This window comes from Eulemur rufifrons, chromosome 5 (assembly GCF_041146395.1).
Source record: "Eulemur rufifrons isolate Redbay chromosome 5, OSU_ERuf_1, whole genome shotgun sequence".
In the NCBI taxonomy this organism is placed as follows: domain Eukaryota; kingdom Metazoa; phylum Chordata; class Mammalia; order Primates; family Lemuridae; genus Eulemur; species Eulemur rufifrons.
In genome coordinates, this window is record NC_090987.1 from 40,285,996 (window position 1) to 40,299,672 (window position 13,677).

Here is a 13,677-nt window from a genome sequence, read left to right on the forward strand (position 1 = left end):
GTACCGTATTTAGCTTATCCACTCATCAGCTGATGCACATTTGGGTGGTTCCCCTCTCTTGGCTGTCATGAGCGATGCTGTAAACGTCTGAATACGACTTTCTGTGTGGATGTCGGTTTTCCTTTCTCTTAGGTGTGTATCTGGGAGCAGAGTCGCTGAGTCTTACAGTGACCCTGCCTTTCATTGAATAACTGCCAGACTGTTTTCCAAAGCGGCTATAGCTTCGGTTAGGAGAGGTAAAGGAGTAAAATAAAGAAAGTGGCGACAGCGCTTTCCATCACCGCCAGCAGCGTGTGCAGGTTCCAGCTCTCCACATCCTCAGCAGCGCTTGTCTGACTTTGTGGTCCGAGCCAGCCTCCGGGGTTCCAAGCGGAATCTCGTTGTAGTTTTGATTTGCGTTTTCCTGATGGCTTTTTTGAGCATCTTTTCGCATGCTTTTTGTCCATTAGTATATCTGCCTTGGAGAAATGTCTAGTCATGTCCTTTGTACAATTTTTAACTGAGTTAAAATAAAACTGGGGGGTTTATAATTGGATCATGAGAATTTATTATATATTCTAGATATAAGTCCCTTATCATATGTATGATTCTCAAGTATTTTCTCCCACTCTGTGGGTTGTCTCTTTGCTTTCGTGATGCTGTCCTTTGACACTCAAGTTTTTAATTTTATCTATTTTTTTGTTGTTGTTGTTGCTCATACTTTTGATGTCATATCTAAGAAACCATTGCCTAATCCAAGGGCATGGAGATTTATGCCTGAGTTTTCTTCTGAGAGTCCTGAAGTTTCAGCTCTTATGTTTAGGTCCTTGATCCCTTGGAATTAATTTTTGTGTGTGGTATGAGGTAAGGGTCCTGCTTCATTCTTTTGCATGTGGCTCTCCCGTTGTCCCAGATCATTTGTTGAAGAGATTATTGAATGATCTTGGCTTCCTCGTCGAAAATCAGTTGACACGTGGTGTGTTTCTGGGCTCTTAATGCTATTCCTTTGATCTGTATGTCCTTGTGCCAGTACCACACTGTGTTGATTACCCTTGTTTTGTAGTAAGCTTTGAAATTGGAAAGTGAGTCCTCCTACTTTGTGCTTGAAACAGACGTTTAGGCTATTCAGGACCCCTTGCCAGTCCATGTGAATTTCAGAATTTCAGCTTATCAGTTTCTGCAGAGAAGTCAGCCGGGATTCCGAAAGGTATTATTTTGAATCTGTAGATCAGTTTTTTTAAATTTTGTTCCGTAAGTATATATCTTTATTGTAATATACCTCATTTAGAAATATCTTTTAGTAAAAAACAAATAGAACCAATTTTAGATTTGTTCTAAACTTGTTTTAAAGGGTAGAAAATTCAGCACGTCTGGAACTTGGGCTGTAATTGGAAAGAGTGTCACCTTCTAGTCCCCAGTGCAGAAGGTCCTAATGCAGGGTAAAGGTTAAGGAAGCGTTACCTTTGTCTCATAAAAGTTGGGAAGGAGCCTCTTACCTGGCTGTCACTAAGTTTTAACTAAAAATATAAAATTTTGCTTACTTTTTAGGTTTATTAATTTCGTGAAAAACTACAAGAATCCAAATCTGACCATTTCTTTCTCTGCTGAACGAAGTATTGAAGATGAACTAAATCGTGAAAGTAACAGCGATATCTTCACCGTTGTAATTAGCTATGCCATTATGTTTCTATATATTTCCCTGGCCTTGGGGCACATCGAAAGCTGTCACAGGCTTCTGGTAAGCAGGCTGTGTGTCTGTGTGTGTGTGTGTGTGTCTGTATGTGCACACGTGCATGTGTGCGCGTGTGTGTGTGTGTGTGTGTGAGAGAGAGAGAAATAGCAATGCACAGCACGATGTCACATTTTTGCCTTATTCTTGATTCACTGTGTTCAAAACTGCCTTAAATCCCCATTTTAATTGTATGTGACTTTTCTGTTTCCTGCATCTGTTTTCTACAGTTCCAATTTTTTTGGTTTATCTTAAAGTCTATTTCACATAATCCAGTTTTTTCTAATTTGTTCACTCCATGACCTAAGAATATAAGCTCATAAAATACATTGCTAGGGAAGACCTAGAAGTTTTTTCATATCTTCTCTCGCACTGAGAATTGTACTTTCAACTCTAGATTGGATATACCCATGTAAAGAGGTAACAAATAGGACAGAAAACCCTTTGGCCAGTGACTTATGTCTTTGCCACGTCCCTCAGGTGGATTCGAAGGTCTCCCTAGGCATCGCGGGCATCCTGATCGTGTTGAGTTCGGTGACGTGCTCGTTGGGCATCTTCAGCTATGTTGGGATCCCCCTGACCCTCATCGTGATTGAAGTCATCCCGTTCCTGGTGCTGGCTGTTGGGGTAGACAACATCTTCATTCTGGTGCAGACCTACCAGGTATATTTCCATGTTCTCACGGAGCCTGGCAACTGTCCCAGTACCAGGGTCCATGAGTAGCTCTTCGGTGCCGCATCTGTGAGTGTGGCCACTGAGGGGCTGTGTTTCCTTTCACCGTGTGGCTTGTTGGGCTTCTCAACTTGTTACGGCCATTTTGGGACCAAGAATTTCACCCCTTCTCTTTGGTTAGTGGAATGGAGAGAAAATGAGAATTTTGTTTTAAGTAGTACCTTGTTTTGCATGTACGTAAGAAGAATTAACATGCTTTTGGAAAATATTTAACAGTATGACTGCTGTTAAAATGATTCTCAGCATAGTATAGGAGAATGGTAGATTTGTTTTGTTCAAAAGTGCCACTAAAAAGGCAGAAGGTAGGCCGGGTATAGTGGCTCATGCGTATAATCGTAGCACTCTGGGAGGCCAAGGCAGGAGGATCGATTCAGGTCAGGAGTTCAAGACCAGCCTCAGCAAGCGTGAGACCCCCCGTCTCTACTAAAAATAGAAAAATTAGCCAGCCATGGTGGTGCACACCTGTAGTCCCAGCTACTTGGGAGGCTGAGGCAGGAGAATCACTCAAGCCCAGGAGTTTGAGGTTGCTGTGAGCTAGGCTGATGCCACGGCACCCACTCTAGCCCAGGCAACAGAGCGAGACTCCATCTCAAAAAAAGGAAAAAAAGGCAGGTCAGTGCATGACCTGCTGCTTCAGAAAGTGGTCTCAGTCATCTTACAGACCCTGAGTGGAGGCTCCGTGGCATGTGCCAGTGTCATTTAATGGTCCAGCCACCTGCAGCCTGTTCCATGTATTTTCCTGATAACATGATCCAGTCTTTCCTGGATTTTCTCACCTGGTACCTAGCTCAGTGGTTCATAAATACTTGGAACAGGCTGTTCCTTATTGGAGCAGTCCACTCTCTACTGACTTTGAGAGTGTACTAATAAAAAAAAAATAATAATAAAAAGAAATACTTGGAAAAAATTAACATGAGAACTCTGGGGTCCCCCACCAAAGTTTGTATGCAGAGAAGATACTACTAATCATCTACTAATCGTGTCTTTGCCCTTGAGTTAACACAAGGCAACAAAGAGGCGGCATTGTTACTGAGAAATTTTAACACTGTGTGTTTAATTTTTTTTTTAAAGAGAGATGAACGTCTTCAAGGGGAAACCCTGGATCAGCAGCTGGGCAGGGTCCTAGGAGAAGTGGCTCCTAGTATGTTCCTGTCATCCTTTTCTGAGACTGTAGCGTTTTTCTTAGGTAAGTATGCTTTAAATTCTACCAATCCTATAGTTTGAGCCTGGAAAAAGAAGGATCTGGGCATCTGAATATGCCCCTGGGTGTTGCCTCCTTTTTGAAGCTTTATTCTGCAATTGGAAAGTATCACTGAGTGGACCGCAGGAAAATTGGTGGCAGCATCTTCGGTGTCACTTTGCAGGTGGCTGCCTTCTCGTGTTGAGTTTCAGGGCAGTGTTGAGATCAGTATGAGAGAGACCTAGAGTGCAGATGGCCACTTCCCCTTTCGGTAGCCACAGCGAATGCTGCTGTTTGCAAGTGACATCCTCGCGTAGCCGCAGGTTCCCTCTCAACGCAGCACTCGAAGCACAGCGCCCGGCTCCCCGGGCACTCGCTTGCGGGGCGTCTGGCTGTTGTTTTCAAGGACAGTCTTTCTCTTGTGCACACACAGCTCATTGTGGAAGCAGCCTTGGTAGTGAGCAGAGCTTCTTGAATCTTCCCTCAGTACAAAAATCAGCACCACTTCTATGTCTCTTTCGTATGGAGAAATCACCAAATAGACTCACTAGGGGGCTGCCTGCCCCATCTCTGAAGTGTGGTAGGAGATCAGTGACTGTCTGCTACAGAGGAGGCTGGAGTCGAATCACCCAGTCCAGAGGGGAAGCACCATCCACAGGTCGCAAACTGGAATGCCTGCGTGGCTGCCAGGTCGTCTTGCGCAAGGCCATCGTAGCTGGTAGACACGCTGCTCGCACAGTCTTCATTTCCACGAAGCAACGTGCTTTGGAAACCTGTGGCCCAAAGGGTTCCTTTTGATGAACACAGGTGCAAAAACAAACGGAAAAAAACTTTCTTCTTTTAACCTCTATCGCAAGAAGACCAGTGCAGGTGTGATGACGATGGCAGCTGAGACTGTGCCTCAGGGTCGGAGTGACCTTGGCGGGACGGTAGGAGCCGTGGGAACCGTGGCACCCTGAGTGCGCCTGTCCCACCTAAGACGGCAGGTAGTTCTGTGTGGCTGGCTCGGTGCCACGAGGTCCGTTGTGGTGTGTTTTCAATCAAGTTGTGAATCTAGATTTTTGTGTAAATTGTCATGGTTAAATTTTGTCTACTTATCTTTTTAAAAGTCTTTTAATCCCAAAATGGGTCAATATAGTGTGAGCCAAACCGGATATATCTGATTCACGGGCTATCGGTTTGTAGTTTCTGAGTCTTAGCCTCCTCGTTCCTTTGATCGTCATTTGCTTGTAAACTGCCTGTTACTGTAACTACACTTGGGAGGCTGATATTGTTGCTGTAACAGCAGATGGAAAATACTGGCCCTCTCAGTGAAGCATGGAAGGGACTCTAAGAAATGGCCTATGTCAGTGGTTCTCAAATCTTACTGCGCATAAATTTGCCTGAGAGCCTGAATGCAGTAGAATTGGGTTGAATTCCCATTGCGTCTTGCCTAAGTAGGATGGGGCCAGGACCCAGGAAGCTGCATTTTTAACTCCCTGAGTGGTCTGGTGCCGACACCATTGTGGAAAGCACTGGGCCCGTGGACTCTTCTCCCAGTCCGGGCGCGGCAGCCCGCACACCTTGCAGCAGGCCTTCTCGTGGGTTCGGCCTGTGCCGGCTCCTTCTGTCTGCATGTGCACGTGGATGGAAGACTTGCAGCGCGGCCCCCGCTGTAAGCGGAGGTGACTCAGAGCTCTTCTCCCCCGGCAGGAGCACTGTCCGTGATGCCAGCCGTGCACACTTTCTCCCTGTTCGCGGGACTGGCCGTCTTCATTGACTTCCTCCTGCAGATTACCTGTTTTGTGAGTCTCTTGGGGTTAGACATTAAACGCCAAGAGGTAAGTTGTTACCGGGACTGAATCTATTTGAGTCTGACATCTAGATGAAGCAGCCAGAGGGTATTTTCTGTGACCTTTGTTCCTCTTTTCCCCTTCAGAAAAATCGGCTAGACATCCTCTGCTGCGTCAGGGGCGCGGAGGACGGAACAGGCGTGCAGGCCTCGGAGAGCTGTTTGTTTCGCTTCTTCAAACACTCCTATGCCCCACTTCTGCTGAAGGAGTGGATGCGACCGATTGTGGTACGCGCCCATCTGCGGTTCTCCTCTTTCTTTTCCCCACAACAGACTGTCACATGCCTTCTAAGAAATCAGACGGCTTGAGAAGGAGACTCTGACAGGTGTTAAATATATATACAAAAATGCAAAAGCAGATACGTAACAATAGATAATGTATTTCTAGCCAGTTTTTAAGATTTTATTTTAAAATAATTAGATTCACAGAAAGTTGCCAAGGCAGTGCAGGGAGGATGCCGGTCGCCTTCACTCGGGTTCCCCCGATGGTACATCTTACGAGATCAGAGAGGCACAACATCAAGGCCAGGCGTTTCTCATTGGCATAGCGTGCGTGTGTGTGAGTTCTGTGTCCTTTTACCATGTGTGTGGATTCCCGTAACCACCACTGCAATCGAGACACAGAACTGTCCCATCAGCACACAGGGCTCCTTTGTGCTAATCACCCACCTCCCCCAGGCCTAGTCCCCAGCAGCCGCGAGGGAGCTTTTTATAGCTTCTGTACCAGCGTAGCCAACAGTGATAGCTCATCACTTCTCTAAAAGAACGTAAATTAGTTTCTAGCTGTCAGTCTTTTATTTTTCCCGTTTCACTGATGAGGAAATAGAAACTAAGAGAGGTGAAGTGACTTGCCTGCCCCAACTCACTCAGCTCCTAAGTGGCAGAGTCAGGATTTGAACCCAGGAACTTGAACTCTGCATACTGTGATCTCAGCCACTGCCCCGTACTCTCTGTTGTCTTAGCATGTCATTTAAACATTGCTTTTCAGTTTGGAAAACTCTTGCAAATTTTTGTGTGTGTTCAAGATTTTATTTCTGCTCTTAAGCTCATTATTACAATAGGCAATCGCTGTCTTATAATTCACTTTTCATTGCAGATAGCAGTGTTTGTGGGTGTCCTGTCATTCAGTATCGCGGTCCTGAACAAAGTAGAAATCGGATTGGATCAGCATCTCTCAATGCCAGACGTAAGATGCTTTCTTTTTCATTTTAACTTGTTGAGCTGTTGATGAATAAAGTTTTCAAAGCATGCATGCAGGTGTTTTAAACTAAAGCCTGCTTCTAAATGCAGATGGTGACGGGTTCTGTACTGTTATGGGAACTGCCCCAACGCTATGCCAGTGTGGGTCACCTTGGCATTCTGGATGCTCAGACCCCCTGCGGCACAGCCACAGAACGTGAGCAGCCAGTCTCATGAGGTTCCCTCCTGATCGTGGGACTAGCAGGAGGAGCACCCTAGGGCCCAAGGAAGGCTGGCCGTGTCAGGAATCAGAGTCTGCACTGGGGCGTCTTGGCCAGGGGCCTCCCAGCAGCACCCTCCTCGTTCTTAGTGATCCTCTGGCCTGTGTACGGCCAGAGCCTTCATCCTTTCTCCTGCTCTTCCATCTTTCAGGACTCCTACGTGGTGGAGTATCTGAAATCCATCAGCCAGTACCTGCATGCGGGTCCGCCTGTGTACTTTGTCCTGGAGGAAGGGCACGACTATACTTCTCCGAAGGGGCAGAACATGGTGTGCGGCGGCGTGGGCTGCAACAACGACTCCCTGGTGCAGCAGATCTTTAACGCGGCGCAGCTGGACAACTAGTCAGTACCACCCCGTCGCCCCGCGCCTCAGCCCGGGCAGCCAGAGGGGCTCCCGGCCAGGGAGTCAGCTTGGGCCTGAAATGTCTCCCCGAAAACAGACTGTCTTGGGAAAGTCATTTTTGTTCAAAATGTATGTTAAATGTAGTGTTACGTGAGCAAAACCTCTTAAAGGGCTAATGTACCACTTAATACCTTGAAGGGTTTTTTCACTAAGTGCTGACGTTTTTCTTTTGCCTGGTAGCAATACAAACGTAGAAAAGGAAGTTAGGTTTCAAGGAGAAGTACTGAATCTAAATAAACACTTCCTCCCCGTGAGCAAGGCAGTAATTCTTTCTCTCCTTCTCTGCAGTACCCGGATAGGCTTTGCCCCCTCGTCCTGGATCGACGATTATTTCGACTGGGTGAAGCCGCTGTCCTCGTGCTGCAGGGTCTACAGTACCAGCGGCCAGTTCTGCAATGCCTCAGGTGCGCAGCTCCCCGTCCACAGCTTTCCCTTTTTTATGAAAAATGTTAACATTATCATTGAAAAGTCATTTGCATTTTGCAATTTATACCTCACTCTTAGGCCAAAGCTGGGTCTCATTCCCTTTGTCATTGTCCCTTTCCTCTGTCATTCACGCTGAGATATGTCACATGTTTCTGTCTCAGGCGGCCCCATTCGGGGCTGCAGGCTGAATGAGGTCCATGTCTGGGGACACTGGTCTCTCATCCTGTGGTGACTACACCGGTTGCCTCTCAGGAAATCTACCTGAGGGAAGAAAATGTTATATACTGTGCCTTAAGATGAAATAGGTATTTCAAATTTACTAAACTATGAAAGTTACATGTGGCTGAAGCTTTTGAATAAGGGGAAAGATTCAGGAAAGTAATATCCCTCATTATCAGTATTTTTAAATGTTTCTTGAAATTTCTACTAGTACTCAATGTAAATTGTTTAAAAAAAAAAGAAAAAGTAAAGTAGTGACCTGTTCTCACGATTGTCCCTCTGCCCGCGTTTCTGCTAGTGGTCGACCCGGCGTGCGTCCGCTGCCGGCCTCTGACTCCGGAGGGCAAACAGAGGCCTCAGGGTGGAGACTTCATGAGATTCCTGCCCATGTTCCTCTCTGATAACCCCAACCCCAAGTGTGGCAAAGGGTAAGTGCTGGGAGCTATTTCAGATAAGCGTCCACTTCGGCTTGAATTTGCAGTAGGAGAGGACTGGGGTGAAAACAGTTGTACCGGAAAGTCCTTTTCTGTCGCCCCGCCCCACCCCACCCTGACCCAGTCAGTCCTTTTGCGAAAGTAGGAACCTAAAGAAAACACCTCACAGGTTTCACCTGAGTCCATCCTAGCCCGGACATTCGCTCCTATGCGTCTCCCTGTGTCCTGGCCCCCGGGTGCGTGAATGGACGCGGATTCCGACGCACGTCACTCGGGGAGCTGAGGGGAGGACGAGCACACTGGTGACTGAGAACACGGAAGAACTTCGGCCTGTTCAGTTGTGCCGATGGCATACGGGACGGCATCTTCCTTTGGTGATGCTTTCCCAGAGGAAGGTTCCGTTTTGTCAGCCCTGCCTGCTCCTTGTCAGCCTGTCCCTGTGTGAGGTTATGGGCTGTCTCGCTCCCCTGTCCAGGCAGCCAGCCAGTCCCCACAGAAGCCAGACATCTGTCCCGGAAATAGCAAAGATGACTGGAAGTCTCCAGAGGTTGATTTGGAAGCTTTTGTAGGCGGAAGATGAGTGTCCGCATGTATGTTAGGCAAACCCTGGACATAACTGTTTTCACAAGAATATAAATGAGTCACATCAGTTAATCATATATATCATGTCTGTGTTTGAGATCTGTGCTCGGTGCTGTGGGCCAACTACTTCTAAAAATAAGATAGAAATGAGTCTTGCAGCTCGGTTTGCTTGCAGACTCAATGCTTTGACTTACGTAAAACAAATTGGAGGGATTCTGTTTTTATGAAGGCGGCAGCCGCCGTTTCCGGGAGCCTCCCATGTGCGGGGCCGCGCCAGGCACCTCACTGACAGTATTGCATTCACCACACGGCCTGCGAGTTGTGGTCGTGTACCCGTTTGCAGAAGAGGAGATGAAGCTCAAATTAGGTGACTTTGCTCAGGGTCACAGGGCCAAGTTCGACTCCGGGGCCCTTGTCCCTTCCTGACTCCTGTCACACAACGGGACCAAGTAAACTGTGTTTGATTACGAGCCAGACCAGACAGAGAAACAGTAGCAGCTGTGCCCCGCAGAAACCAAAGCAGTGATGAAAAGCCAGCGTGGGGGAGAATAAGCTAAACCTTCCCCGGGCCTCTGTCAGGAGGCCGCCTCCATCCCTGGACGTCCAGCGGGCCCTGACCCGAGCCCGGCTTGGCGGTTCCGCTCAGCCTCTCGCTGCCAGTACTTTGCGAGGCGTGGCCTTTCTGACACCCACTGACTTCTCTCAGGGGACATGCTGCTTACAGCTCGGCAGTGAACATCCTCGGCAATGACACTGGGGTCGGAGCCACGTACTTCCTGACCTACCACACCGTGCTTCAGTCCTCTGCCGACTTCATTGACGCTATGAAAAAAGCCCGCCGTATAGCCAGCAACATCACCGAAACCATGGGCATCAACGGCAGCAGTTACCGTGTCTTCCCGTACAGGTACGGCCTGGGCTCCCCCGCGGGCGCCGCTCCTGGGCTTGGGCCCTGACGCCTGCCGTCCTGAGTGCAGGTGAAGCGTATCAAGGGAAATGGCATGGGGGGGCGGCGCGCCGGAATCTTGAGCCCCTGCTGAGGTATGAGGGCAGGGGACACGGAACTTGGTGTCTGTGCTCCCTCACGGCCTGCAGGAGACACGCGTGTGCCGTGGCACGGGAGCGTGGAACGTGGGGGCGTGGAGCGCGGGCTGCGCAGATGGGCCAGGCGACGTTCTTGGCCAGCAGCTGACCATCAGTATGCCCAGCCGCTGACGATTTGGGACAGTGCTTTTATGTGAACTCCTCTTTTTCATATTGGGCTTTTTTTCCCTGGCAAGAAAAGTATTATGTGTGAAATACTGAATTTGGAAACTGTAGAAAAGTAGAAGAAACTGATTTTTTTTGCTTTCCTCCGACACCATGATCTCACTTAAGAAAAGACAGCCTGTTTTTCTTTGGAAGTTCTCACAGTAGGTGTCCTCATTCCTGGGAGGAGCTGGTTAACTTTGCCAAAAAATAAAAAGCATTTCTCCTCAGGCCATGCACAGACCCCACGTGGCCTGAGTGCTGTGGAATACTATCTGTAAATGTCTGTATAAAGTAGCATAGACTGGACTTAACACACAGAAACTTTGTATCAAATACATATTTTGGATCATCATTAGGCCCTTCTGTGGGTGTTAAGTGGCCGTCAGAGAACCAGGTGATTTACTTTAGATGAGTCTTGCAAACAGCCCTGGAGGTTTTCTGCAAGGGCTGGCTCTCAGGGTAGTCGCAGCTTTGAGGAACAGCAGAATGAACGTGGGGTCCCAAGAGTGAGAGCGAGCTTTAACGTGGTCTCCCCCTCCTCTCCAGTGTGTTTTATGTCTTCTACGAACAGTACCTGACCATCATTGACGACACGATCTTCAACCTCGGCGTGTCCCTGGGAGCAGTATTTCTGGTGGCCATGGTTCTCCTGGGCTGCGAGCTGTGGTCCGCGGTCATCATGTGTGCCACCATCGCCATGATCTTGGTCAACATGTTCGGAGTTATGTGGCTCTGGGGCATCAGTCTGAACGCAGTGTCCTTGGTCAACCTGGTGATGGTGAGTCCTCGTCCACTCTCGAGTTGTCCCTCACTCCTGTGTCACCCAAGTGAATTATTTCTTGGATTCCATATAAACCCCAAAATGGGAGTAAAATACCAAGTCTGGCTCTTGTTTTTGGTGCACAGAGAGGTGGGACAAGGGCTAGATGGAGTCAGGACAGGGCATGGAAGGAAGTATTGAGGGGACATCTGGGAGCAGAAGTACTTTAAGGGTAATTTCTGTTCAGTTTCCTTGCTTGTCCCTTGTATCTATACTAGTGTGGTTCATATGCTTCAGGGAGTGTGGCAGTGAGGCCTGAACAGTGGAAATGTGATTTCGTGGCCAAGCTTAGGTATTCTGCCTATAATTTGTTATTCTGAAGGGATTGTGAGAGCAGGTAGCCTAATGACAACAAGATGTTAACTTTTATTTAGAAAATTGCAAACCCAACCCCCCATGGGACTCTCTGACCTGTGCCTCCCATAAGGTTGCTAGGTGCTCTTTAATAGTTAAAGTCTTGGCTAGGCGAGGTGGCTCACTCCTCTAATCCTAGCACTCTGGGAGGCCAAGGTGGGAGGATTGCTTGAGGCCAGGAGTTCAAGACCAGCCTGAGCGAGAGTGAGACCCCGTCTCTACTAAAAATAAATTAACCAGGCATAGTGGTGCACACCTGTAGTCCCAGCTCCTCGGGAGGCTGAGGCAGGAGGATCGCTTGAGCCCAGGAGTTTGAGGTTGCTGTGTGCTAGGCTGATGTCACAGCACTCTAGCCTAAGCAACAGAGCAAGACTGTGTCTCAAAAAAAAAAAAAAAAGATTCTTAAAGCTGTGAGTGCGCAAGAAGGTATTCACGGAAAATAGAGACAGTGCATCTGTCCTTCCTGCTTCAGGTGGCATGGCAGTGAGGCCGCAAGAAGTCATGACAGTATGCTGGCTCAGTGGAGGCAGGGTGACCTTAAAGGGTTTTAACAGCTTGCCCTGATAAACCCTGATAAAAGCAAATCCGCCATGGAAAACTGGAGCCTGGGCTCTGTGCCTAGAGGTCCCAAAAGTTTTCTGGTACAACTTAGGTTGGTGTGATGGGGGTCTTGTGTTGTGACTCAGGATGCTCAGGGCTCCTCCGGCACCAGGGTGTCCGATGACCCCCTCATCCTGGGAGAGGGGTGGCTGCTTAGGGTTTTCAACAGAAGAGAAACCTCCTCAAGGAAGCTCTTTATTTCAGAGCTGTGGCATCTCCGTGGAGTTCTGCAGCCACATCACCAGGGCATTCACGGTGAGCACGAAAGGAAGCCGCGTGGCCCGCGCAGAAGAGGCGCTCGCCCACATGGGCAGCTCCGTGAGTATCCCGAGCAGGGGACGTGGGCAGAAATGAAAGGGCAAGCGCCCTGCGCAGTGACTGCAGAATTTCGATCCCTTACTTAGAAGCTGCACCCGAGGATTACTAGCCTTCAGGCAGTGCCTGGAGTAGCCACATCTTGTGTGGAACTGACACTGCAGAACCATACCTGTTGCTGTGACTGCTTTGTAGGTGGCAGTATGGTGGAAGGAGGAAAATAACAGAAAAGTTGGACTTGGGGGAGCTGAAAGTTTTGTCCATTTATTAATAGAACACAGGCCAGCGCCATGTGTCAAAAGCAAGGGAGCTCCCCGGTTCCAGCCAGGGTGCGATTGTGGTTGGTGTCTGGAGTCTCATCGGTTCGGCTGTGTATCCTGGCTTGGCCTGTCGGTCAGTTATTTACCACACAGAATAGTGTGAGAGAACTAAAACTTTGTTTTGTAAGAGTTTTCAATACTTAAATGTTGTCTATGCAGAGTACACAGCTTTTACCCTTGCAATACCTCCCTCACCCCTATAAAGTAGCAAATAAAACAATTTGGGGTGGAATATAGTGCTCCTTCTCAGTAGCTCTGAAAGCTGGGGTTCAGTACCCCGATACTTTGCACCTTGAATATTAAGAAATCTCTATATGAGGAAGTATCAATAGTTTGGTATTATTTATTATAATAGGTTGATAAAAGTGGTTTCTAACACCGTATCTCTTCTTTTAGGTATTCAGTGGAATCACACTTACAAAGTTTGGCGGGATCGTGGTGCTGGCCTTTGCCAAGTCTCAAATTTTCCAGATATTTTACTTCAGGATGTACTTAGCGATGGTGTTACTGGGAGCCACCCACGGCTTAGTATTTCTCCCCGTCTTGCTCAGCTACATAGGTAAGAGTTCGCATTTTAACAGGGTGGCATGGAAGAAGCATGATGCTAAAAGAAAACCACACTATGAGGCATTCTTTTAAAGTATCTGCACTTGTGCTAATGGCCATTTGAGAAATGATACCGCCTAAGACGACAAACCCTATCCAGGGGCTTCATGATTGTCTGAACTACTTCATTAGTAAATTGCTAGTGTTTTTTCTGGAGGCTGATGTGTCTGCTTCACAAAAGCCTGAAGTCAGCCCTGGAATGAAGTTGGGCACCGGTGGGGCTGGTGCCCCTCCCTGCTGCTGGGAGAACGAGCTCGTCGGCCTCGGGTCACGCGCCGCCCGGCTGTGGAGCAGCTGTTTCCCCGCACTGATTTGCTGTTCTTAGCAAAACGCTGCCTCTGCTACTTACCTCTCACACTGAGACTATCCTTACGATCTTTCCCCTTCAGCTTGCACAAAGGTTGAAAGGAGAACAGTATTAATTTGCTTGATTTAT

General features: G+C 48.1%; 1 protein-coding gene across 1 annotated transcript in view; it reads left to right on the forward strand.

The window, feature by feature from the left end:
* Window positions 1–13,677, forward strand: part of NPC1 (NPC intracellular cholesterol transporter 1) — a 41,799-nt gene that overhangs the window by 27,884 nt on the left and 238 nt on the right. Inside the window, exons 12-24 of the mRNA XM_069468515.1 lie at window positions 1,528–1,717; window positions 2,189–2,371; window positions 3,512–3,626; window positions 5,313–5,440; window positions 5,539–5,679; window positions 6,548–6,637; window positions 7,063–7,253; window positions 7,603–7,718; window positions 8,258–8,387; window positions 9,682–9,882; window positions 10,773–11,004; window positions 12,205–12,318; window positions 13,032–13,194. Coding sequence (XP_069324616.1) covers window positions 1,528–1,717; window positions 2,189–2,371; window positions 3,512–3,626; window positions 5,313–5,440; window positions 5,539–5,679; window positions 6,548–6,637; window positions 7,063–7,253; window positions 7,603–7,718; window positions 8,258–8,387; window positions 9,682–9,882; window positions 10,773–11,004; window positions 12,205–12,318; window positions 13,032–13,194 — 1,994 coding nt within the window. The remainder of the gene's footprint in view (window positions 1–1,527; window positions 1,718–2,188; window positions 2,372–3,511; window positions 3,627–5,312; window positions 5,441–5,538; window positions 5,680–6,547; window positions 6,638–7,062; window positions 7,254–7,602; window positions 7,719–8,257; window positions 8,388–9,681; window positions 9,883–10,772; window positions 11,005–12,204; window positions 12,319–13,031; window positions 13,195–13,677) is intronic.